Here is a 25,411-nt window from a genome sequence, read left to right on the forward strand (position 1 = left end):
AAAACTTCTTCAATTCTGTAGTTGCATTTTAATGCTGTTTGAGTCCTTGAGCTTAAATGAGTCCAAAATAGAGTGTGTTTTTTTACCAGAGTAAGAGATAAACCATCTGGGGACAGGATCTGTCTGACTAAATGGGGCAAAAGTATCTGTTGAGAGGCCGGCCAAACAGGTAGAGAGAGCTTTAAACTAGGAACGATGGGGCACAGAGCGATTCCTCAACAAACAAGTAAGGAAGTTGGGGATAGGGCAAGCAAGGCTGATGGGAACACCAGGGCGATCCACACAACTGAGGTAAGTGGAATGTCCTTGAGCATAGCATGTAAGGAAGGAGATGCAGCAGAACAGTCTTGTGGGGAAAGCTCTCAAGGCTGTGCTGGGGAATCAGTATGCTTGGGTGTCTCGCTGGCATGCCTCTGCACTAATGCACACTGCATGGGGAACAAGCAGGAGGAATTAAAGTGTGTGAAGTCACGGGGCTACGACCTCATTGGGATCACGGAGATACGGTGGGATAGCTCATACGGCTGGAAGGCTGCAACTGAGGAATACAGACATTTTAGGAAGGACAGGCTGGGACAGCTCAGGAGAAACCTTAGCACTCTCTACAACCGTCTGAGAGGAGGCTGTAGCAAGGTGGCTACCAGTCTCTTCTTCCAAGTAACAAGTGATAGGATGAGAGGAAATGGCCTCAAGTTGGACCAGGCTAGGTTTAGACTGAGTATTAGGAAAAACGTCTTCACTGAAAGGGTTGTCAGGCATTGGAACAGGCTGCCCAGGGAAGTGGTTGAGTCACCATCCCTGGAGGCACTTAAAAGACATGTAGATGTGATGCTTAGGGACATGGTTTTGGGGGACTTGGCATCGTTAGGTTTACGGTTGGACTCGATAATCTTAAAGACCTTTTCCAACCTAAATGACTCTATGATTCTAAGGCAAGGAGGGGCAGTTGTGATCACACAGGTTATTGAAGAGTCAACAAGGAGAGGTACTGTGTTGGACCTGTTACAAAAAAAGGAAGAACTGGTTGAGGACATGAAAGTTAGTTAGAAGCAGCCTTGGCTGCAGTGACCAGGACATGGTAGAGTTCAGGATCCTAAGAGGAGGGAGAAGGGCAAAAACCAGGACCACAGACCTGCATCGCAGGAGCGCAGATTTAATCCGTTTCAGGTATCTGCTTGGAAGAATCCCATGAGATATAGCCCTACAGAGAAGAGAGGTCTAGGACAGCAGGCTGATATTCAAGGATCACCTCCTCCGAGCTCAAGAAAGGTCCATCCCAACAAGTAGGAAACAAAGCACGGGCAGCAAGACTCTTGTATGGAGCTCCTAACTGAACTTGGGCATTAAAAGGAAAAGTATAAGAGGCAGAAGTGGGGCAGGTGTCCCAGGAGCAAAGCGTTGCTGTCCAGTCATGCAGTGATGTGAAGGACAACAAGAAAGAACTCTACAAGTACATAAACAGCAAAAGGAAGACTTGGGAAAATGTGGGCCTTCTGCTGAATGGGGAGGGGGACCTGGTGACATAGGACACAGAAAAGGCCAAGGTACTCAATGTCTTCTTTTTGCCTTCATCTTTCCCACTAAAACCACCCTTCAGGAATCCAAGGAAAGTGTGGAACGAGGAAGACTCACCCTTGGTGGGGAGGACCAGGTTAGGGAGAGCTTAAGCAAACTGAACATATGTAAGTCCTAATGGCCTCATGGGTTGCACTCATGAGTGCTGAAAGAGAGGGATGATGTCATTGCAAGGCCACTCGTGAATGGTCATGGCAGCAGGGAGAGGAGGTCAAATGTCACTATCTTTGAGAATAGCAAGAAGGAAAATTAAGGGAACTACAGGCTAGTCAGCCTCACCTCAGTCCCTTGTGATTGAAGGTGATGGAGGAAATTCTCCTGGAAAGCATTCCCAAGCACATGAAAGACAAGGTGACTGGAAGCAGTCAGCAGGGTTTTACAAAAGGGAAGTCAGGCTTAACCCTTCTGCAATGAGCTGACTAGTGGGTGAGGCATGAACAGCTAATGTTACCGACATCAACTTCAGTAAGCCTCCAGACACTGTCTCCCTACCATCATCACAGACAAGGTGACAATGTATGGGTTAGATAAGTGGACAGTGATGTGAATGGAAAACTGGCAGAACAGCTGGGCACCAGACAGTTGTAACCACTAGCACAAAGTACAATTAGAGGCAAGTGATTAGCGATATACTCCAGGGGTCAACACTGGGACCAGTACTGTTCAACATCTTCATTAATGACCTGGATGCTGGGACACAGTGCGTCCTCACCAAGGTTGCAGATGACAGAACACTGGGAGGAGAAGCTGATACACCAGATGTTCAGCCACCTTTCAGAGGGACCTAGACAGGCTGGAGAAATAGGCCGATGGGAACCTCATGCAGTTTAACAAGGGAAAGTGCAAAGTCCTGCATCTGGGAGGGAACAACCCCAGGTGGAAAGCTGCTTGGCAGAACAGGTCCTGGTGGACAAGTTGAACATGCTAGCAATGGACCCTTCTGGCAAAAAGTCCAACAGTATCCTGGTCTCCACTAAGAAGTGTGTTCCCAGCAGGTTGAGGGAGGTGATCCTTCCTCTCTACTCAGCTGGTGAGTCTGCATCTGGAGTACTGTGTCCCGTTCTGGCCTCCCCAGTAAAATAAAGGCATGAATTTACTGGAGCAAGTCCTGTGCAGGGCTGCAATGGTACTTAAGTGACTGGAGCATCTCTCGTATGCAGAGAGGTTGACAGAGCTGGGACTATTCAGCCTGGAGAAGGCAAGGCTCAGGGGATCTCATCAATGTGTATGAACACCTGGATTGGCCAATATGTCTAAAGACCAGGCAACTTTAATTATACACACTACTGTCTGCTTCACTTATGAAAACAGATTTTTCCTCAAATCCTAGAATTATGAAACTGTTATTTTTCAAAATGGAGAAAACCCGCATCCCTTAGTAATCCAAATGCTGCTCTGAGATTTTATAGTAGTTATTTTGGGTGAAGACAAACCATAAAATATTCAGGTCCAACATATAATTTATATTTAATTTACCAGTACAAGAAATGGAGTTGACCTTCTAAGTGAATTTCCACTATGAGAGCAGTTTTTGCTAATGGCAATTATGACTATAGACTTTGTAATTTATGGGAAACTTTATCTTGTATTTCTTAATATAGAACCCAATACTTAAACACTAAAAATATGCCAGGCTTCTATAACGAAGTCCAACAGAAGCTGTATTCACCCTTTTTTAAATCTTATCTCTCTCAAAAGATAAGCAAACCATGGAGGTGCTTATCAGAGATTCATATTTAGAAAGGCCTGTACAACTGATTGTTATAATTATTTGCTGAAACCAAGACTCAGCCTTTATAATAGATTGCACTTTGGCATTTTTACTAAAATTTCAAGTTAAACTTTCAGCTGCTATATCATTAGTGATTAAAGTTCAATATTAGCATGAAGATTAATTCAAGTATTCCACCCTCAGTTCACTGGTAAGAGATTAAATAACAGCCTATGTATATCGACTAGTTGATTAACTGTGACATCACTAGCAGATGGAAGTAACCCTCCCTACCACTTGATGAAAATAATTTGGGGTTTTTTAGAAAAGATACATACCACAACCAAAAGAAGGCAAGTAATTGCTCACTAACCTCTGCTTCAGCTGCTTGTGATTGCAGGAGCTGTCGTATACGAAGAATGTCCTTCTCTATTTGTTGAATTCTCGCCACCCTCGCCTGAAATGAATGCATTTTCATGTTTGACTTTCTTCAAAAACTCTTTTTACTTATAGTATAGAATGACAATATGAAGAGTTCCTTGCAATTACGGCTGACTACAAAACAAAACTACTTCATTCAAGTGGTAACTCAAGTGTTCTTCATAATTAAACACAGGCATGATTGTAAACATTCAATACAAAAAAAGGTAGCTGGGTTTTTATTAAAACTGACACTCATTTGGATATAGTAGGTCATCACACAGTAGACATTCAGGTACAAAAAAAAATACTCCAGTTAATTTGCACAATTTTCCTGTTTCTGAAACTGACATTTTGTGCAGATATTTAGCAAATTATTTGACTTTCATCTCAAATATTAGAATTCTATTTGCCTTACAGAGATTTGAGAGATTTATACTTGCAGAGTGTCTTGAAGGTAAGAAATCCTAAATGACTTCTATTATATTCAGTTACTATAATGGTTTGGGAGGTTTGCTTATGCACAGACTGAATAGTTTCTGCTCCTACAAATATCAAAGAATTTAACAGGCTGAGTATGGAGAAAACTACATACTGCTTCCTTGGTTTGTCTGGGATTTTATAGACATCTTTGAATCAGAGTCTTTTACAGCCATATCGCTACTCATTTCCCACAGCAAGCATTCTGTGGTTAGGAAAGGGAATGTTAAAAAACCCAAATGTTACAGGATACATATAGTCCATACAAGTTGTACTGTGAAGCAAAGGATGCATTGTGATTCTGTGAAACAGTAAGTGCATAAAGTTATATGTCCCTGTATAAGCTTGATAATTTAATAAATTGACATTGTTTGACTTGAAAAGTGGGCAGAAAATAATTAGCCCAATAGTATCAGGGTATGAACAGAACATCAAACTGATTAAATAGTATTTTTTTGTGTGTGATAGATATCTTAATAAAATGGAGTCACAGTTGAAAGAAAAATCCTGATTCTTTTACCTGATTAACACTTACAATGCTATACTAAAAAAGGAAAGGATTTCTGCATATAGTGGACACTGCAAGGATCAGCGTTATAACCAATCTTATTTAACATGTTTATAATCTGAAAATCGAAATAAGATGAACTTTTAAAAGGTGCTAATGTCAAAAGATACACATGGAATAGTAACTAGAAATTTTAGAAATACAGAATAAAATATCATCACAAAATAGAATGAATTCCTGAAACATGAATCATAAACAGCTATAGAAAAAGCATCACAAACATCAGCACTTAGTAGAGATGCAAAGCTACGAACATTAAGCTATAAATTTTTGAATTACTAATTTTTTTCGAATTACTAAAGCAATGTATCAGAAAAAATGTCAATAAAAATCTGAAAGCTGCACACACAGAAGCTTCAGCAAAACATGAGGCAAATTAATTCATCCCCCTTTGATCCTGGATCAAGAAATTCTTAAGTATTAGAAACATAATAAAAATATATTCCTGGAAATAACTGTGCTGCATGACTGACAGAATATGTCTCTTATTGTCTTTAAGAATAACCTGAATTTCCCCCAAATTGAGTTTCTTTCTGTGTAACCAGCAACTTCTTCCATAAAGGGCATCAAGAGAATCCGAATATCTGTATATACATCCCTGAACATGGGGAAATATTTTTGTGCAGATGAAAAATAATTAAATATTGCAAGATTTGCCCAGTATCACTGACAGAGTCCTCAAAAGGGTCAGGAATTCAATCCACCCTTCCCAATTTTAGTCCAGAGATTTAAACATCAGACTTTTCTTCTTTCTGCTAATTCATCATTTGTACAGGGAAATCAAGGAGTTCCATTAATCAGGAGCATATTTTGTACCAAACACTGTACAAGCAGAAAAAAGAATGCATTTCCTGCCTCAAAGGGGTGCAGCCTAACAGCAAACACGCAAAAATAGAGGTACACAATTGAAGAAGCACCAGGAATGGTTTTAACTTTAGAACCTATAGAAGCAAGATCACTTTATATTCCTATCTGTTTCTAGTATATTCTCATTCATTGTTATATTTACTTATCACCTTTATTAACATAAAGTTGTTGGATAAAGTAATTTAACATTTAAAGTTACGAATTATTTGGATTTCACTGCTCCAGTAAGACTTCTAACAACAAAAAGATTCCTCTGTTTTCACATTGATAAAAAAATAGTAACTTTCTAGAAAGTAAAAATAAGGAATATTATTTTGTTTTTAAAAGGTTGATTCTTTTTTCTCCAAAATAAAGATGCATATATTAATGGGTTGGTCTACATTTACAAACAAGACTACTGTATGAACCTAACAGTGCTGAAATCTCCATTTGTGAGAGACTCCAGGATCCAAATTTTCTTATATCTTTAGTGGTCTACTGTTTTAGCAAACTTTTAAGGATCCTGTGATAAATTATTATGAGAATGATCATTTCTTGTGAGAATTTTAGGAACCCTAAACCTAATAAATAAATAAATAAATATCCTTCTTGTTCCAACATGAAGGAAAAATAAATTCTATGTGAACACGACTTCAGTCTTAGAATTGGAATTTTTATTTTTTATATTTTAGAAATGTAGATTGCTTCTACCTATTGCTGAGTATATAGGCTACAAGATTTGAATAGTCAAAATAAAACATGGATAAGTATGCTTTTTTGTTGGTTTCTTTTTTTCAAGTAAGAACGACCATGTGAAATTATAAACTTCAAGGTATAGCACAAGTTAGTGCAGATAATTAAACAAGCTAAGACAAATTGCTAACAGTCTTCTAATGGATCCTTCTGAATAACTGTTGGGCATGTGCTTGTATACAATCTTCATAAAAGATAATATCAACAGCGAGTTGCTGTGAGCTAACTTGATTCGGAAAGAGTATGTTAAAAGAAACAAAGCCCAGTCGTAACATATGAAAGAGGGAGAAGGCCATTATTTTAAGGTCAACAAGAAAAGGTGGCTGGTGCATCAATTGGGCAACAGAAGGTTATCAGCTCTCGTAGAATAATCCTTGGGACTGTTAATACAGAGATGTCTGCAATGCCAGCCTTCATATACTCCCTTCAGTCTGCATTTTGCGTTGTGTTGTGTGTCACAATCAGTCAGGGTGGAAGGAAAACACAGAGCAGAAAATAAGTTGAAAAACCAGCAAGTTCACTATACTTGCCAAATACGAATGTTTCAGTTTGCACATATAAACACCATAGTGAAATAATCCAGAATTTGCTTTTATGCATTTGTACACCAATGAACTTCTACACAGTTTTGGCATCTGTCCTTGGTAAAATGAAAACAAGGGGAATTACCAGTCAAATTCACAAGAAGCACATGCAAAAGTAGTTACTTCCTATTTTATAACCTTTATTTAATCACAATAGACACTCTCATTTCTGTAAGTATGTAAGTGTTATATATAGAGAGAGTAAAACAGTTGTGATAAACGGATGGGCAAACATTAATTCAGAAAACCATAAAATATTTCAACATCTTCTTGATTGCATTTTTCCCCCCCAAAAATTAAAGAACAAGCAGGTAAGAAGCTACTTCAGGGACAACTTAATTACTTTCATAGTGATATAACTACAATCAAATTGTTTCTCTGAAAAATTTCATTTATTCCCTGCCTGAGTGCATTTAGAATTTCGCCAGCAGCCTACCCTACCTATTTAGCTTAATTCACCTTACTCTAGCTTGTTAGCAGCAGAACTTTCCCAGAAGCTCTAGTGCCAATGCCGTAACACTTTCTTCTGCAACAGGGCTAACCAGACATCCACAGACAATCCCAAGTCTGCTCTGCCTTTGCTCAGGACTGGCTGACACAGCTAAATTCGTGCAGGGCATAAACCGCTGCTGATAAACCTTGATAACACAGCCATACGGCTTCCAGATCAGAGCCAGTTATTATCCAGGCAGATTAAATTTGGGTCTGTCTGAGTATGTCTGTATAAGACAAATCCCTACGCAGCCTTTATGTATGTACCTGAAAATTGCAGGATATCAGTTTTGCTAAATACGTATAACCATATGAATTTTCTGAAAAGTCCTACTAAATCACTCACTTCAAAATTCAAAGAAGCTTTTCTAATTAAAACCGAAATTAATTAGAAATGTTTCTTATGTAGCAAAATTTTGTGTTGAGTAAACCTACCAAGAGAAATAGAGCCTGAAGAGACTTTTACTGAAAGGACTTATTTTTGTAACATTCACCATAGAAAACAGATTATCTTAACAAGCTGGTTATTCAACATCTCTGGAAATAATGGTAATAAATAATTCAAATTGTCACTCTACTACTGCTTTTATAACCAGCAAGCAACTGCTTATTCCATTTGGAGGTTTCACCCAATTACATTCTGAGTTATACTTCCAAATGGGTGTAACATGATTTGCATACAGAATTGTACATGTCCTAATCATGAATGCAAAACAACTCTTGGTGAGAGCAAACAACTTCCAGATACGTATGTGAATTACTTCAATACTTTGTTTTCAAAGATTATTCGTTGATACACAGTCTCTGGTTAAAGAAACTTAACAATAGAAGCTGGATTTTATTCTAAACTTAAAAGCATGAAAAAACCCAGCATGGCAGATGCAAAATAAAGCAGTTGCAAATACATATTTGTTTGATGCTAAGATGGTAATAAATTATAAGCAAACAATCATTAAAAATATTTTCTTTTGAAAAAATTGTCTACTGCCTACTCACAAGTCGTCTTTTAAACAGACAGAGGAGGGTACTTTTTGCTGAGTAGTTATTTCTTATGTTCCGATTCCTATTTTTGTATTTGAAAGGCTATCCAAATGCTCTAAGGTATCACTGTGTTTACACACAATTTAAAGATACAACTACCAATAATTCAATAGAAATGCAGGAAAACTTTTTCCATTCCTTCTAATAATGAAAGACAAACTATACCTGTGCTCGCTTCTCCATGTCCTGACAAGTGCCTAGCTGTTCTTCCATTGCTGCTCTGATTTGCCTAGCCTCATACTCCAACTGCCTTCTGGTCATGTCTGTTTGCAAGGAGAACTGAAATTGAAATACAGAGAAAGCATTTTAGTAAATAACATTTATGTAAACGATGTTATTTCTCTGAACAAAAGCAGAACAATTACTTTTCCACACTAAACAATACATAATAACAGATTGCTAAAATATGACTGCATTATTAAAAACAAGAACACATAATGTCGTTCAACCAACAGACTACCTGCAAGTTTAGTCAAATTACTAAATATAGTAGATAAACATTGAGGCAGCATCATTAATTACAAGCCTGGAGTATCTGGCTACTAATGTATGTCAGCATACCAACAAAATTGTTATGCGTGCCATCTGAATTGATATTTTAAAAAATATTCAGAGGTATCAAACTACTGCACGTAGTGATGGTATTCACACTACTGCTATCTACCGTATTTTTAACTGTCCTGTGAAAAAAGCACAAGTGTTCGATTCAGGAACAACAACACAGCTTAAGGCAAGACATTCCAACCAATAGATTTTTCAAGGCAGGAGCAATGCACTGGATTTGGACAATTACTCAGTTTGCAAATAAATGAGTTCCCAAAAGCAGTCCTCCCAGAAGACTTCACCAAGGTCAATTCAGATAGTCGGAGAGAGATAATAATCTACAAATATCTAGCATGCTACTAAAAAGAATGGCATCTGCCATTCTGTTGTGGCTGGAGTAAGTAGTAATGGATATAAATTACCATAAAAAAGATTTAGTTTAGATGTTAAGTAAGACACTGTAATCATAAGAAGAACTAGGTCAATTCATTACCTATGAAACTGGGGAAGCAATCTTAAAACCTACAATAGAGTGACACAGATACAGCTGACAGTGCCTTTGGGAACAGGTTGCACTTCCTCAAGATCCTTTTCAGACCTTCTCCCCTTGCTTCTGGTGCTCTGATAAGCTTAGCTCATCAGTGTTAGATTTGCAGAAGTCCTGCTGCTTCACCCCAGTCAGGGAAGTGTTTTCATTGTCTGTTTCCATTTCCAGAAGGCTGACTGATTTCTGATCAGGTATGACTCTGTAAAGATGGGCAACCAGGTCTTCCCAACACTGTATGTGTGAAGGAACGCACTGCAAATATCCAAGCTAATGAGGTCTGACAACAGGAAAACCTGTATTATGTGGGATAGCAGAGGTACCCCAGATAATGGTGACTTGACTAAACAGCTTGGAGATGCCAAGGTAAAAGCCTGGAGCAACAATATCTGCATAGGTTACAGCACCACTTTACTTGCTGTTATGAATTAAGAGCTCCTGTGTAAAAAGTCTCTTAGGCTAATACTGCTCTCAAAATTGAAAGAACCCGCTAAATAACAGAACGGCTAGAGAAAAGGCCTTTGTGGGATGGGGATAAAGAAGCAGCATACTGACATGTAATTCATTTGTTATAACAACTTTTCAGTGCTCTTCTCTATCACTGGCATTTATACTGATAGGTATGAATTTTAATGTGTAAAATTATACATGAAGAAAATGCATTATTTAGGCTATGTTAGCTTTACAGAGTGAATAAAAGATGTTTTAAATTAAAACAATTGTAGTGAAAGTCACCAAATTCATAAAATGTACACAGCATCTAAACAGAGGCCATAGCACCAGACACATGACACAGCACACTGAAGGTACTTACATTTTCAGTAAGGGGAAGACTATCGATCCTTTTAGTCAGGTTCTGAAGCTGGGCATAATACCAGTCTTTTTCCTTCTCTTCCTTCTCAAGCTCCGCAAGTAAAAGAGATCTATTAAAAACATAAGTGGGAAATGTCTCACTATTAAGTCCTCATTACGATATGTAGGTATAGAAACAGCCATTGATACCCATAAAAAAGGTTAAATGAGAAACAAGGTTTGAAGAGGGCACTAAGAGGACATTTGAGAAGGTGGGTGCAGTTCCCCGGCCCCAGCTAAACAGCCTGTCCACTCCTCTGTCCTAGACCAAGTCACTAGCTTCTTGTATATCAGGTCCACATCTATAAAAGACGAAAATATATACATTCCTCTACAAAACCACTGCGAAATCTACAGCTAAGAGGCATTTTGCGAAAGCAAAAAACAGTTATTAGTCATGTGCCAACTTGTATCCTGCTTCTTTTAGACAATATGCTTTGTACAATGCATCAAACTACATTTAAGAAAAGGCCTGGACGTTACAGGAGCATAGGTATCCTTGAATCACATTACTGAATTAAATTATCTCATTCATCTTTGCAGTGTGTCTCTTACTAACTTTGTCACCCATACCAAAACTACAGGTAAAGCACACAAAATCAAGCTATCTCTACGAGTATTGAAAATACTTTTTTAAAAGAGTATTTTCCATCAAATATTATAAATGTTGCAGCTGTTTAAAACATTTTAAATGGCCATCATATGCATACTGCATACCTGAGCAGTACATGAGAAAGATAAGATTAATATATGCAGACTACCAAAAAAAAAACCTATCAGGATTTTTACATACTATTTTATCAATCTTTCATGAACTACATTTATATAGGTGTAAATTTTATCAATAGAGTTATATAGCGTTCATTGTTACAACACTTAAAATTACATATTAAAATTTTCAGGCAAAAATCTGTCTAGTAGGAGTATACAGAAAAGCTACTCCTTTTTTGGTGGTTTTTTTTTTTTTGTTGTTGTTGTTTTAATATAATTTAATTAGTTTCTTATAAATGCTTTCTGTGACCTTCCTTCTGACATTTTCATATTGCTAATTAACATTAACAAAAATGCTAAAATCAACACTTGGCCAGAAGACAGAAAGCTGCATACAAGTTTGCCCAGTATTATTTCCCATCTCTTAACTTCTGCATCCACCTTTCGAAACGCAGGTTGTGACCTTTCTGAGCAAGAGCTATACGAACTTTTATACAGCACATAAACACATCATGGATAATTACTGTCAGTTGTTAAGGACCAAAAACACAGCATACAAGAAAAATACAGATTTCCCCTGACTACTTTGATAATGCATCCCAGTCATGATTTGAGATAAAGATAATCAAACTTCCACATGACAGAACTTCGTGGAGAGAAAAGAATTTTAAAATATGTATTTTAAAGGATCTGTTCGACTTAGTTCCCGCTTTAAAAATGTTTCAAACTAGTTTTGATGACTTAACATTTATACTCTGTACCCAAAGCAAGTGACCCGACCAATGTTCAAATGGAAAATTAAAACTGACAGGATTCCTCACTTCAACTGCAAGACACTGAAAAACTACACACATCTAAGAGCGCTGAATGTTTTTAAACATGAACAGATTGACATAAATTTCCAGATTTGATTCAACAGTTATCTTGAAACAGAACTGTTTCAAGAATGTAAAAAATACATGTTAAGTCATTTACAGGGCAGCTTTTACCTCAGACAGGTTTACAATCAAAATCAGTGAAAAGCAGCAACAAACAACACCTACCACACCATTGCAGGTAACTGTAGCAGGACTACAGGAAAACAGTAATTCTTCAGCCACCAAGGACGGGGCTGGTAGAAATTCCCTAAGTCCTTTAGACAGATTGAAGGAAAAGGTAATAGCTGGCGCTCAGGGAAAATCTGTGAGGAAAGTAATTTTTTCGACCTCCCACCTGCCCATCCTCTTAACACGTACTGTGGGTGCCTGACCTCTGTGCACGCAGGAATTCTGCACGGCCTCCCTTTTTACCACCTTGGGTGTTCATGTACCAGTTGTGTCCAGTTTGTGAAATCAGATTTGTAAAAGTGTAATTAATGCAATCCTTACAAAAAGTATTTTTACCATATGAGGATTTGCAAATGTGAAAGGACTGACTAATTCTGCCTCTGGATGTCAAAGAACTGGTAGTAGAAACTGGAGGGATTACTTTCAGCTAAGTGAACATATGATTAAGTTCCTCTTATAAAATGTAGGGTATTCAGTTTGTGAGACACTGTGTCATTCAATCTGTTTTGACAAGCACAACGGATGCTAGAAGCAAGAAAAGAACTTATGAACCATCAGTGCACCATAAACAACATAATGCATGACCTGAGGACAATTCCTTTAATTTAATAGTGTCATTTTTGCTTCTGAGTAATGCTTGATTTGGGATTACTAGCTTGGTATCACTGCTCCATGAGAATTCAGGTTTTAACAACATTTTTAAGGTCTCTCAGAAACAAAGCCTGAAGGGTTGGTACAACTAGAGCAGGTTGCACTTCAATTTCCTTGAAAATAAGCAGCAAGTATCTCTGGATGCATCTGATAAGCTGATCCCCGCACTTAACATTACTATGAGATACTACACCAACCAGAAGTATAGCTCCTTCTCAGCCTTCTGGAACTTCTTGAGATTAGGAGAGCATTTAAGGTGGAAGAGCTGTTACTGATCATGGAAAAAAACTTGATGGAAAAACCCAGCACAATTATTCCACCTTTTTATACCCCAATATTGTTTACATCAGGACTTTCACAGTATCAGAGAAAATTCTGTTCTCTGTCTTACACTGTCAAGTTCAGTGAGAATGCAGCAAGGCAAATGAAGCAAGCTTTTGGAACTTGACACTATTTTTATAAGTTAATGAAAAGTTTCCAATTTGAACTGCTTTTCTGAAGGGTGGGCATTTTGAAAGACTTCTCTAATGTGCTATTTTTGAAACTCCCAACAATATATGAAGCTGAATGAATGCAGAAAACTTTCTTTTGGAAATCTTTTCTGCATAATTATGTCAATGTTATTCTTAGTTAAAAGGGAGAAAGGAAACAAACTATATGCTACTCGCATTATGTAAATTACAATTTTAATTAATACTTTCACTTCAGTTGGTAGATGATAAAATAAAATCTCGAAAATTAAACACTGCTTACAGATGCGATAAAGACTTACGTAAGTCATACAGTCAGACAAAGGGAGACAAAAGTAGGAGAAAAAGGTCAAGAGGCAGAGAAAACGTTCAGAATCAACATTAAGAAAATAAAAAAGGAGTGGCATAAACCAGAAGGAATAAACAAGGCATACAAACATTTTCATAAAAAATTCATCATGACTGTTATCTTCAGTGGTAAATTACAGGATTTCCTAAGGTGAGATTATTAAATTTACTAAATTGCAAAAGGCAAACCAACACAAAAAGTAACCTGCAGTGTACTCTGAGAAGTTTTGTTGTTGACACCATGTCTTACCAAATACACCCAGAAAGCAGGAGATATTTAATGAATAGTGTATTCTAAATGGGCAACCTAAAACCACACACTCCTCACTTTTTTCTTTTTTTGACTTTGATATTAGAGGAGAGCTAAGCAAATGAGACACAGGCAGTTTCATCTTCATTCTAGTAAGTGAAACAATTGATTAATTTTCTTCCCCTCAGAAGATCACTTTTAGCTGAGCTAAATAATTTTTTCAATACAAAGTAAATTTTAGCAATTTTTTCTTGTATACATTAATAAACATCTAATGAATTAGTTTATTAAACACGTTGTGAATTTGCCAAGTTCACACACAGTTAATACATGATTTGGTCCTCGCCCAAACACTGCTGCCCATGAGCAGCATATATTGTGCCAGTGTGTTAAGATACTGAGTAGAAATGTTTCCCTGCTGTAAAAATGTTATTTTCTTCTAAATAATTTTTATATTTTGAGGCTTTTCAAGTTCCATGAGTTCTCTGAAAGTCTGTTCAAGTGCCTAAAAGGAGTCTGTTAGCAAGTAACATTTATATATACATTTAGAAACACATAGTAAGTACGCCAAACAAGTTCAGACACAAAGCATAAGAAAATAAGTGGTTAATTTTCTTTCAGAAATTGCAGTGATTTCGGATGCATGGTCCTACACCCCCCCACACCAAGTTTTGATTCATTTGGCTACCCAGGGTCCACATCAATGCCCTACGTGTTCCTACATGTCCCCTGAAACAGCTTAAAGAATAGGGCAGTTTAGATTATCCATCATTTCACTAATAACAAAGCCAGATGTGATTTGGCCATGCCTCTACAGATCGTTTTCTCCACAGTACAAATCTTCACCCCATCAGCTGTGACAGTAACACTGCCTAAGCTCATCTTAAATTAAAATACCCTTATCCCTCTTTTTCAGTGTTATTTGGAACAAAGACTAGTTCACCACCTAAGCTGTCTTTATCGCTGAGAAAAATGTCCAAAGAACTATCACCTTAGAATCCACAAGAGTGGGAAAGGATCACAGACCATAAATCAGATGTACTAACCACCCTGAAGAACTCCAGCTGCTATAAATTAATACTCCTTGTTCCAAGTGACCTGGAGTTCACTTGAATCATAACTAGAAGTCCTAACCACACTTAAAGATTTTAGTATCATATGCAGTAAAAACCAGCACTGGAAGAACACAAATAAGTACGCTGCTTTGTTAAGATGGAAAATTAGAGACACATTAGATTCTTGAAGACTGGGATGAGCAAGTTGGAAGAGATTCCCAAATTCCTAAATATTCTTATACAGCTCCTCAGGAATGTACATATTGTGCAATGGAACAAATATGATTAGTGATCCTGACTAGGAAAAGTAAAAAGTAAGACTGGCTGTTAGAAGAGGCTTAGTATGGACCCATGGGAAGTTAATTTCATTCTATCGAACACCAGGAAAGGCCCTTTAGAGGAGAGGCTTCTGAAGGCGTGCCCACAAACCATTTACTACCCACCAAACTTTTGTATTACGACTCCAAAATGTATTTTTTTTTTTGCTTGTTAACAACTACGAGGCATAAAAATAATGTGTTGCTGTTTATTTGGTTTTGCAGCCCCCAGCTTGACATCCTATCCATTAAGTATCTGTCAATGACCAAATCTTTGGGAAATCCTGTCTTACAGACAGGCCTCCGAAAGCATCTGGGATTTTAGTCAGGTTCATTTTCAGATATAAAGTTGTCTTCAGTGGAAAGAGCTGCACGTTTCTTACTTTGTATTTCCTTTGCAAGTGATTGATAAAACACTACAACTCTGTATTACGGCCTGAGAATATGTTCTTCCTACTAAATGGATACCACTACCTTCCAAGAAAGCAAATTCCATGAATTTGTAAACACAAAACATCAGATGGACACAACATCTTGAAGATATGAGTAAATATTTTTGTTTACCTGCCATTTTTGCTGTGAGAGCAGAATCACTAGGTAGATGTCTGTTAATAGTAAATAACTGATCAACCAGCTATGGTAGTTATAACCATTTGCAAAAAAGAGAAAGAGGTTGCATCATCACATTGTTACAGTTTCAGCATTTCTCAACAGCAGTGAGGAGACATGGAGATGTTTGGGATGCTCTAACCCCTCTCTCTAAATATATTTCAGATGCTGACAATCTACTGATCAAAATAAAATAACCTTCAGCCAACAGAGTAACAATGAAATACATATATGAAGAAGCAGTAGAAACTGTATGATGTCCTTTAAGACTTTTTTTGTGTGTGCGTGCATCTAAATACAATGTAGACTCCTGGTTTCCTTACCTGTCAAGATAAATATACCAGTGATCAAAACCATACGCATGACAGCTAAAAGCTACGCGTGTCAATAAACTTTCACGTTAAAATCAGAAGTCAATCCATACTGCATGAATAAACAAAGAAATTTACCTCTCTTTTTCTAGCTCCTCTAAATAACCAGTGCTTTCTCTGCTTCCATTCATAAACCCTCTTCGTGGAAATGATCCCATGGGAACGGGACTGCACTCTCCTGAACGGCTTGACACAGACCCTTCCCGGCTCCCATATGAACGCACAGACACCTTTGGTCTTAATTTCACTCCAGGGAAGTTGGTACTTTCCAAGTTCAGTTCTGGACAACAAAGAGCAAACATTTTCAGTGTTGAAGCACAAATTTAAAAGGTCTTTTCCTGAACAAATCCGAGATTTTTTGATGGAAACATTTTGCATGGAAATCCACAGAAGAACATAATGTGAACAAAACCAATCTTAGTGGTACACTTGGAGAATACTAGTCATCTGAACAGATGGCCAAGCTGCAATCCTGACAATTAACAGGATCCCCACAGGAGCCTGCCTCCCTCTTTCCCAGCAGACTTCAGAAATGGGCCGAGTTTTGCATAAATGTCATATGAATTGTTCTTACAGCCAATTTCCTAGTAGCTTCTTTCTCAGAGATCCTGCAGACGCTTCATTGTCACGTAAATTATGGCAACTCTGTTCACCACAGGGCCCTTAAATGTAGACATTCCCTATGACGTTTCTGATTCAGTGGTAAGGGATAATGGATGTATACAAGGAGTCAGTGGTCTGGGCTTGCTTTGCACATCCCATATAATGGGACGGTGCACATTCCAGAACATGCTCTAGGGAAGGGGGCATCAACCTGCAGCATGACAGATACAATTCCAGTAATATGACATGAGAGGGCAGGGTGTGCCAACAAATTTAGGAAATTGGTAGAACTAATCCATAATTAAACCAATGTATTTTTTCCAAAGAACTGAAATAATTGCAAGTTCTGTCAACAGTAATTAATATGAAGCCCTAGGGTAACAGTAGCAAAAGCATAAAAGCGGTTTAGAAGCTTTTTTTTTTTTTTTTTTTTGAGAATGTGTCTTAAAATGCTTAGTAAACATAACAGGCGCTGAGACTATGCCTAACCATCAAAGTCAGCACTGGATAGAAGCAGCAGCTGAGTTAGAAAATTTTATCCCAAAGAAAAAACAACGGAGGAACAAATGAACCTACTTAAAACTTAATTCTAGATTTACCTTTAAGTCGTTCCAGTAAGTCAATTTGTCCAGAAGATGCCATTGCCTCATCTTCAATACTTCCTTGTAGCTGCTTCAGCACCTCCTGTGAGAAATTAAGCTTAATTAAGAAATCCTTACAATAATAAACCACAAGGTAAATGCATCTTATCCTGCCCTCAAGTGCACATTTATGTAACAGCTACTGAGACACTGATGTAAACTATACTCCACGTGAGCAGTCATCAAGTGTCATAACTTTAATTGCCACCAAATATATTCTACAGTATTTCCACAAGCACTGTCATGACGTAAAGTATATCTTGAATAACTCATCCTCTCTGGTAGTCCAAACTATCAGCTTATTTAAAAGTTCTTCTCAAAGTGAATTCAAATTATGTTGAATTTACAGATGGAGAAACGGAAGCACGGAGAAATTACTTAAATTTCTCCATGTACCTAAAGTTTGCATTGTAAAAATAAAATTTGGATACATAATTAAAAGTTACAAAACTGTCTTGAATGCCACACTTTCTAAATGTCAAAGATATCAGAGCAACAGTAATCCCCAGGATTTATTTTCTGCAAGGCCTTAGCACCACAGTAAACCAGTAAGGAGACTCATATTATTCTTTAGTACTACTGCTGCTACTACTACCAATGCTACCACGACCACACCTGTGAGGAGAAGACTTAGGGTTCCCTTCATTGTGTCATATTATTTGGCTTATTACAACTACTATCACCACTACCATGCCTACAAGAAAGATAATTAGCACTCCTTCACGAAGGTGAAGCTTCAAAGCCAAGAATATTGCTGTGTTCTATTGAGACAACATATGATAAAACTATACAGCTGAAGGAACACACGTCTAATGAACAAAAAGATTCATAGTAAACAATGACTACTACACTAAAAGGGGCCTGTAAGCCCCCAGGTCCTTAATGCTCAGTGGCCTAAATTCAGGTAGAAAATTAGATGCAAGTTAGTGAATGACTTTTCTATATCATAATGGTGGATACAGCAATAGCAAAAATGAATTGAAAAGACTGGCCACAAGGCAAAAAGCCCTTACTGGAATTTAAAATATCATTTTTCATACTGTGGCATAGAAAATATTTTTAGAAGCAGCAACAGTCAGGAAATGAAAACAATTCTGAATAATGGAAGGTACTCCATACTTTTCATACATAGACTCTACACCCAGAATTGTACTTTTCTTCAGACCTGAAAACTAATGAATTTTAGATGATTTAAAAGATCTCCACATCACTGTTTTGCTCTTTCAAGAGCCTAGCATACCTTATTGTCAACATTAATAGTTCTTGCAATTTGTAAAGAAGGTACCTTTTAAATTAATTTTTCTCTCTTTAAAGGAAACAAAACAGCATCTACAAGGAGTCAAAATATTGTTTAAACAGACACACTACTGAGCTTTTCTATATTCAAAGTGTTGCTCCTTGTACCAAAAATATATAAAAAAAAGAGAGAGAAAAGCAAAAGGATTTTGGGTAAAGAACTGCACAGGGTTCTGGTCAAATAACCTCCAAGCACTAGACTCAGAGCAAATGGCAGCAGCACAGTCACTGCAGTCACCCACTGTGTAATTAGATACCAATACTCTAGGATGAGGAATACTGGAGTACAGACGCACTAATTGTGTTTACACTGTTCTGTGGAAATAATTCTGCAGGTGGAATCGAAGCCAAATTTCCAAATTCACATGTTGCCTGCGTCAAGGTGTGTGTCCGCATTCGTGTTTTAGTTCGGACCAGTCTGACGCCAGACTGCCGTCTGCCCCACCAGCTGTACTTCAGTTCATATCACAGGGTGATCTTGTAGTGTGAACCGAACTCCTCTCCACTCAAACCAAGCCAGCAGTTACACTCAAGGCTGCTAATGGTCATTCACTCCACGGGACCAGGCTAGAGCTAGTCCAAAATGAAAATCCCCCAAAACATATATAATACGCACACTGGGTCCTCAACATAATTCATCTACAGATCTGCTCTTACTGCACTACCTGTTAATTGCTGGCATAGCCTTTAGGATCAAATCTGGTGTGATAAAATCGCTATTTTCGGAAAGCCATCTCCACTGTGCTTATGCTTTTAAGTACATTCGAGGGCATCCTCATCAGCCATATGGCCCAGCCATCTCTATATATTAACGTCTGCCTTGTCAGCAGAGTCAGACAAACAAGTAACCCGGTGTTTTTCAAAGAAAGACTCCTACATTTTTCAAATAAGGACTTCTGCATTATCTGACATAATGGCAGATAACATTTACAGACAGCAGTTTTAGCTTAAAAGCCTAAAAGGGCAACGTGGATATATGAAGTAGTCTTGGGAGTTTTGCAGGCTTCTGAAAGACCTGTCAACTTAGGTAAATTTAGAAATAACTAATGAATCCCTTTCCTCTGAGAAAAGCACCTTGGTACAGGGGGAAAAAAACCCTACCCAAACATCCAACCCCTCCTCCTGTTCCTTTCTCAGAAGCCTCGTTCTCACTTCTCTGCGTGGCAGTTCTGCTATTCAGAAATTGTATGTTCAGGACACTTTCCTACATAATGAGTGTTCCTGCTTCAAGAGCCTATATGAACAGCTAAGTGGAAATACTATCACCTTTTCCTCTGCTACCAAATTACATGACTGATGTGTCCAGGCAGCTAGGGACTGCTCTTTCTGAATATTGGCAAGTTAGACATTAGAATACTGAATCACCTTTCTCAATTTTCTCTGCTACAATTCATTAATTTAGGGTGTAACTTACAGTTTTTTAATTATTTCCCCTTTTTCAACAGCACATGCATTCTTCTCAAGTTAGTAGGTAAAGTGTTCTTTTCTATATTTTTCTACATTTCTTTTCTACAGTACCATTGCTAAGGTAACAATGCTATTATGAGGCTACGGCATCAATTTCAAACTCGATCAAAGCACACTTTGAAATCTAAGATGACAAAGCAGACAAAGGTTACAGAGAGAATTGCAGCCCCTGGACCCGGTACTGGTGGAAAATAGGGCAGAGTGCTAAAATGAAAAATTGGGGAATTTCCCATTTCACTCAAATAAAGGAACAGAGAAGTTTTCTGCAATAACGTACTTGAAGGAAACACAGCAAGTTATCTATTACTGTGATTATGCAAATTTTTATTTATCCACTACTTATAATTCCAGGACTCAACACTAATGCTGCTGACATGCAGTTGTCCCCTTCCCCCCCCAAGATTAATACAGTGCTTTGAAATAGTAATTTACCACAATAATCTTATATTACTTTTGATGTCATGTCTGCTAAATTGTGTAAAGTTGTCTCCATAAGTAAACCTGAATCAATTTAACCAAAGTTAAATTAATATTCTATTTAGTTATGCAAGTTTGAATAAATATATTAGTAGTGGTTTATAGCACTATTCTAAGGAAATTCTTTATTGACTAACAAGTGACTTACTCAAAAAATACACAAATGTTAAGTGTGGCTGAGGTAGACTGCAGAAGTTTTTTTCCTGTTCTTTTAAAGAACGTAAGTGAAATTATTTTAATGGCCACTTAAATATAACCTAGTTTATCTTGTCCTACTGCAGAAGTACAAAAGAATGCTTTTGGAAATGGAGCTGGCCCTATGACTCATCATCATTTAAAAAGGTTTCTGTCTTCACAGTCTCTGGACTGTGAAGTACAGAAACAATGTCTTTTTTCTTTTTTTTTTTTGACGCAATGAATACAGTTCTGACCTTACAACTACTTTATGGATAATTAACTAAAAAAGACCAGACTCATCAGCAAGTAACTGGAAACCTCCTGAGAAGAAAACCACCTTAACCAACAATATATGTATCAGGCTAAGTGGTAAGTGTTGTAAATAAAATTGATTAAGGGCTGGGAATTTACTGAAGCTGGAATAAAGAATGGAATCACAGAGGAACAACACTAACAATGTCAGATTTCAAATCCCAATGACTTAAGATTTAAAAGTGTATTCAATTTTTGAGATCTGTAAGTATAAATAATAATATTCATATTTGGTAATATTTCAAAATATGGTACCTGTAAAAAGACATTTTGGTTTAGATGTCATCACTGCTCCTTTTCCTGATGAAGTATACAACTCAGACAAATCAGATACATTCGGTCTTCTGTAAACACTAGTTGCTTCCCTCTCTCCTCTCTCTTTTAAGTAGAATAAGCTTTATTACTTGTATTCACTTTTCTAAAAGTTTTGTGTATTCAGCGAATGCCAAAATGTATGAAATCCACCACAAAATTTAAATCTATAAAATCGCTGCCAGCAGTGTGCCAGATAGACTCACAGGCCAGTATCAGCTGGAATAGTAAGCCAACAAGATGTTTTGAAATTTATTGGATCTTTTAAAGGTAAGCATGAGTCTACATTTGAAAAGATTTCCAACAACAGCTATTCTATCAATCAACTTTTAGTAAAACCATCTTCAGACATTTTCGTCCTTCTTAGCTAATAGCTATCCTTGGGTCTATGTGAAGAGAGAGTCATCATCCACATATATATACACACACAGCCCTAGATTTCACTGTGTGTTTCTGTCAATGTTTGTAAACAAAACCCAAATTGAGTTACCCTTCAGTTTAGGTTTTTTAGGTTATGCTTACCTTGGTTACCACTATATTTACATTACTTGAGTATAAAAACAGGTTTAACTGCACAAATTTACAATTTTAGACAATTATTGAACATCGATCTTAACACCATACAGGATGCGAATATGCATACTGAATGACCAAGAACTGTTATTTTTGACCAAATCAGCACTATTTTTAAATGAGAATATTTCTGACAGCATTTGTACTCATGTTTTTAACCTAATATGCTAAAAACACACAATTGCACTTTAAATGGAAAGTGATTTTTGAAGGTCAACCCAGTGTTGCACATTGTTTCAATTATTATTTGTTTGAAATGGCAGGAAAAAAAGGTAACACGTACTAAAAGCACATCCATCACTCAAATTCAACACCAACATTACATGTCAAAACAGCAGTGGCAGATGGACACCAGAATACTATTTTCTACACGTTTACAGACAGCATAAACTTAATGTCAAGGTCTTACATGACCTTTCATAACTATACAAACTTCACAGTGCCTTAATAGTATCACACATGGTACTACACTCACAGTGACGAATGAAAGCTACGGAAGAGGCCCTTTACTCCTATACATTTTGGCAAATTACACTGCTACTTAATCAAGCCTGTTGGGAGCCCTTCTAATTGCCTGAAGTGCCAAGCAGTTGCTCTGGTTGCTCAACCCCATATAAGCAGGTCTAAATGGTAACAGCAGTGAGGACAGCACTGCTGACTGAGGTGAAACACTGGAACAACTCAACTTTTAACCTTGTAGAAAGAGGAAAGCATTTGTTATATGAAATGATGTTGTTCATTTTAATTTCAAACGATGTCACTTCCTAACAGAAAAATACTAACTTGGTGTCACTATGCTCAAGAGCTGTCACTTGCTGTAACCACATACTGAAGTCAGTATGAAGTTTTTATTGCAAGCCCACTGTCAGATCAACTAACGTTATCTGGTTTTATGCCCAGAAAGAATGCTGTCTGAAGTAATGTCAGTAACTATGTATATCACCAGTTCAATTCCACCCAAATTCTAAAAAAACCCACCAAACAAAAAATCAAACCAAAAAACACCCCACACACCCCCACACACCCCCACACACCCACAAAACAAACCCCAAACAAATCACCACCAAAAAACCTTTATTCAACTTTCTCATCAATTTGGATTCTGTTAGAATATTTAGAATTGCAAAGCTCATGCTAAAAATACTACTTACTGTGAAATCATACCAACAGACTTAAAAAGACACAAATCAAACACAATATAATGCCACTGCTGCTTCTTTACTGACTAAATAATTCAATAGTATTTTAAATGTCTGTGTTTTGTAAGATGTTAAATGACTTTTATAACCACATTTTTAGTTCATATGAACTTCAAGAGAGTGATTCGCAAATGTCTAACTTCATCAGTTGTGCAGTCACTGAAGAGTATTATTTCCCAGAATCCATCATTTCATTCAATTTGTAAAAATCAGTTCATCTTATGGGAGTTTCTTCCACTCACACATTAGAATTTACCAAAAGACCAATACAAATTACTGTCTTTGAAACTACTTTTATTTTTAGAGGATCTATCCATTGCACTATCCGTTGCTATCTACTATATTACCAGTATTCTTTCTCCCCATGTCACAATCCTGATGTGACAGTCTCCTTTACATGCCTTAAGACTGATACCACCTCTTCCCACCTGAAAAGCATGGGTGTGTGGGGCACCACAAAAACATTCTGCATGTGCAAAATCCAACCGAGAGTAAGGGGATTAATTTGAAAAGGGAGATGGCAAGCTCACATTGGGGAAAAAAAAAAAAAAAGACATATGTTTCCTGTGCTAATGGGAAAGGATGTATTGAAATTAAATGGAAATCAGGCATATACTGGAAAGAAAATACTAGATGAATTCACACAGCACAAGTTATAGAAGCTCAGAATTTAGCACCTATTCCATGAATATTTATACAGGCAAGGAATGTTACTGCTGAATCAATGCTTTTTCTCCCTACTTCTTCCTCAAACAATGCATTTGTTGAAAAACATTGAAAAATAGTATTTTCATGAGTAGAAACGAAAATATTTAGAAAGTGAGCCTCAAAATAGGCACTGTCAGTGTCAATGGAAGACTACTAGGCACCAAAAAGGCAGCTAGTACTCTGCCAACTTGCCCCTAAGAGTTAATTATCCAGATGAACAGCCTTTGTGTGTAAGACTATACGCATCTCGTTTCACTCTCAAACTAGACTAGCTGGCTATTATCACGTGCAGTAAGACTGTTCATACAGGCAGTTAAACAAAGCAAATATGAAGGCTTGAGGAAAAAAGCAGAAAGCTAGAATGGCTACCCAAAGAACAAAACAAGGTGTTACCACATTCTGTCCATGTTTATCACACCTGTTGTGCAGAACGGCATGAATATAAAGCTAAAACAGACTTTCACCAAGAGTGAGGGTATATGGGTATCTGCTGTGCAAATGCCTATATGGTCAACCATTCGGAAGAGGACCTGGCTTTCAAAATGTCAGATCCTATGCTACTATTATATTTTCAAAGTTCTTCCTTATTAAATAGGTATAATGTGAAATTTCTACAGCTAGCTGATTCATTACTGTGCAAAAAGACAGTTAGCTTTTAGTGAAGTTTTTTAATCCATATTATTTCAGAGTACAAAACATAATTCAGCTACATTGAAAGCAAAATATACATTACTATTGAATCAAAATATTTTGGCAGGTTGTACTGACTGTAATTGGATTTTGAGCACTGCCTGTCCAGGATACCACAATAACATGCGAGATCTGTATCTCACAATTCTCATGGAATTCTCTCCTATTAGCTCAGCTGTCTGCAGACAGTGTTTCTGACGGTGACTGCAGTTGTGCAATTTCCATGACGTATGTGACCCGCTCATAGTGAGACCACAGCTCATTCAAGGAGACATGGTTTGGCTAAGAAATCCAGCTGACAGAAGAGGATGGAGTTTTAGCTTAGCTTTAATACTGTAAAATAATATTTTTAATAAAATATATTTTCTGGAAAAAAAAGTTCTTTTTTTTCCTGCAGACGGCATTTCTGTCAAGAAGTAACTTTGAAGAGAAATACCTGACTCTCTACAGGTCATTACATACATGAAAATCTGTGTTTCAAGACATAATTTGCATAGGTAAATTAGGAAATAACACTATTTTATACAAGGATACATTTCTATCCTACCTGTGAGCACTGAGCATGGTTTTTCTGTTGAATAGGTAAAATTGTACAATAGGTTGTATAAACGAACTGACAAAGTCAGGGTGGCATCATCTACCTTAAAGCTGGCATTTCCTTGATTTTTGAATGTGCAAACCCAAATAAAATGCATTTTAAGGGGTTTTTTTTGGATGGT

General features: G+C 37.2%; 1 protein-coding gene across 1 annotated transcript in view; it reads right to left on the reverse strand.

The window, feature by feature from the left end:
* Window positions 1–25,411, reverse strand: part of APC (APC regulator of WNT signaling pathway) — a gene marked incomplete at its 5' end in the record, with an annotated part of 63,004 nt that overhangs the window by 26,685 nt on the left and 10,908 nt on the right. The window contains 5 exons of the mRNA XM_082497468.1: window positions 3,660–3,743; window positions 8,636–8,749; window positions 10,372–10,480; window positions 16,316–16,517; window positions 17,440–17,524. Of these exons, the coding sequence (XP_082353594.1) occupies window positions 3,660–3,743; window positions 8,636–8,749; window positions 10,372–10,480; window positions 16,316–16,517; window positions 17,440–17,524 (594 nt within the window). The remainder of the gene's footprint in view (window positions 1–3,659; window positions 3,744–8,635; window positions 8,750–10,371; window positions 10,481–16,315; window positions 16,518–17,439; window positions 17,525–25,411) is intronic.

The sequence above is a fragment of the Vanellus vanellus genome (assembly GCF_965231255.1).
Source record: "Vanellus vanellus genome assembly, chromosome: Z".
NCBI classification, from domain to species: domain Eukaryota; kingdom Metazoa; phylum Chordata; class Aves; order Charadriiformes; family Charadriidae; genus Vanellus; species Vanellus vanellus.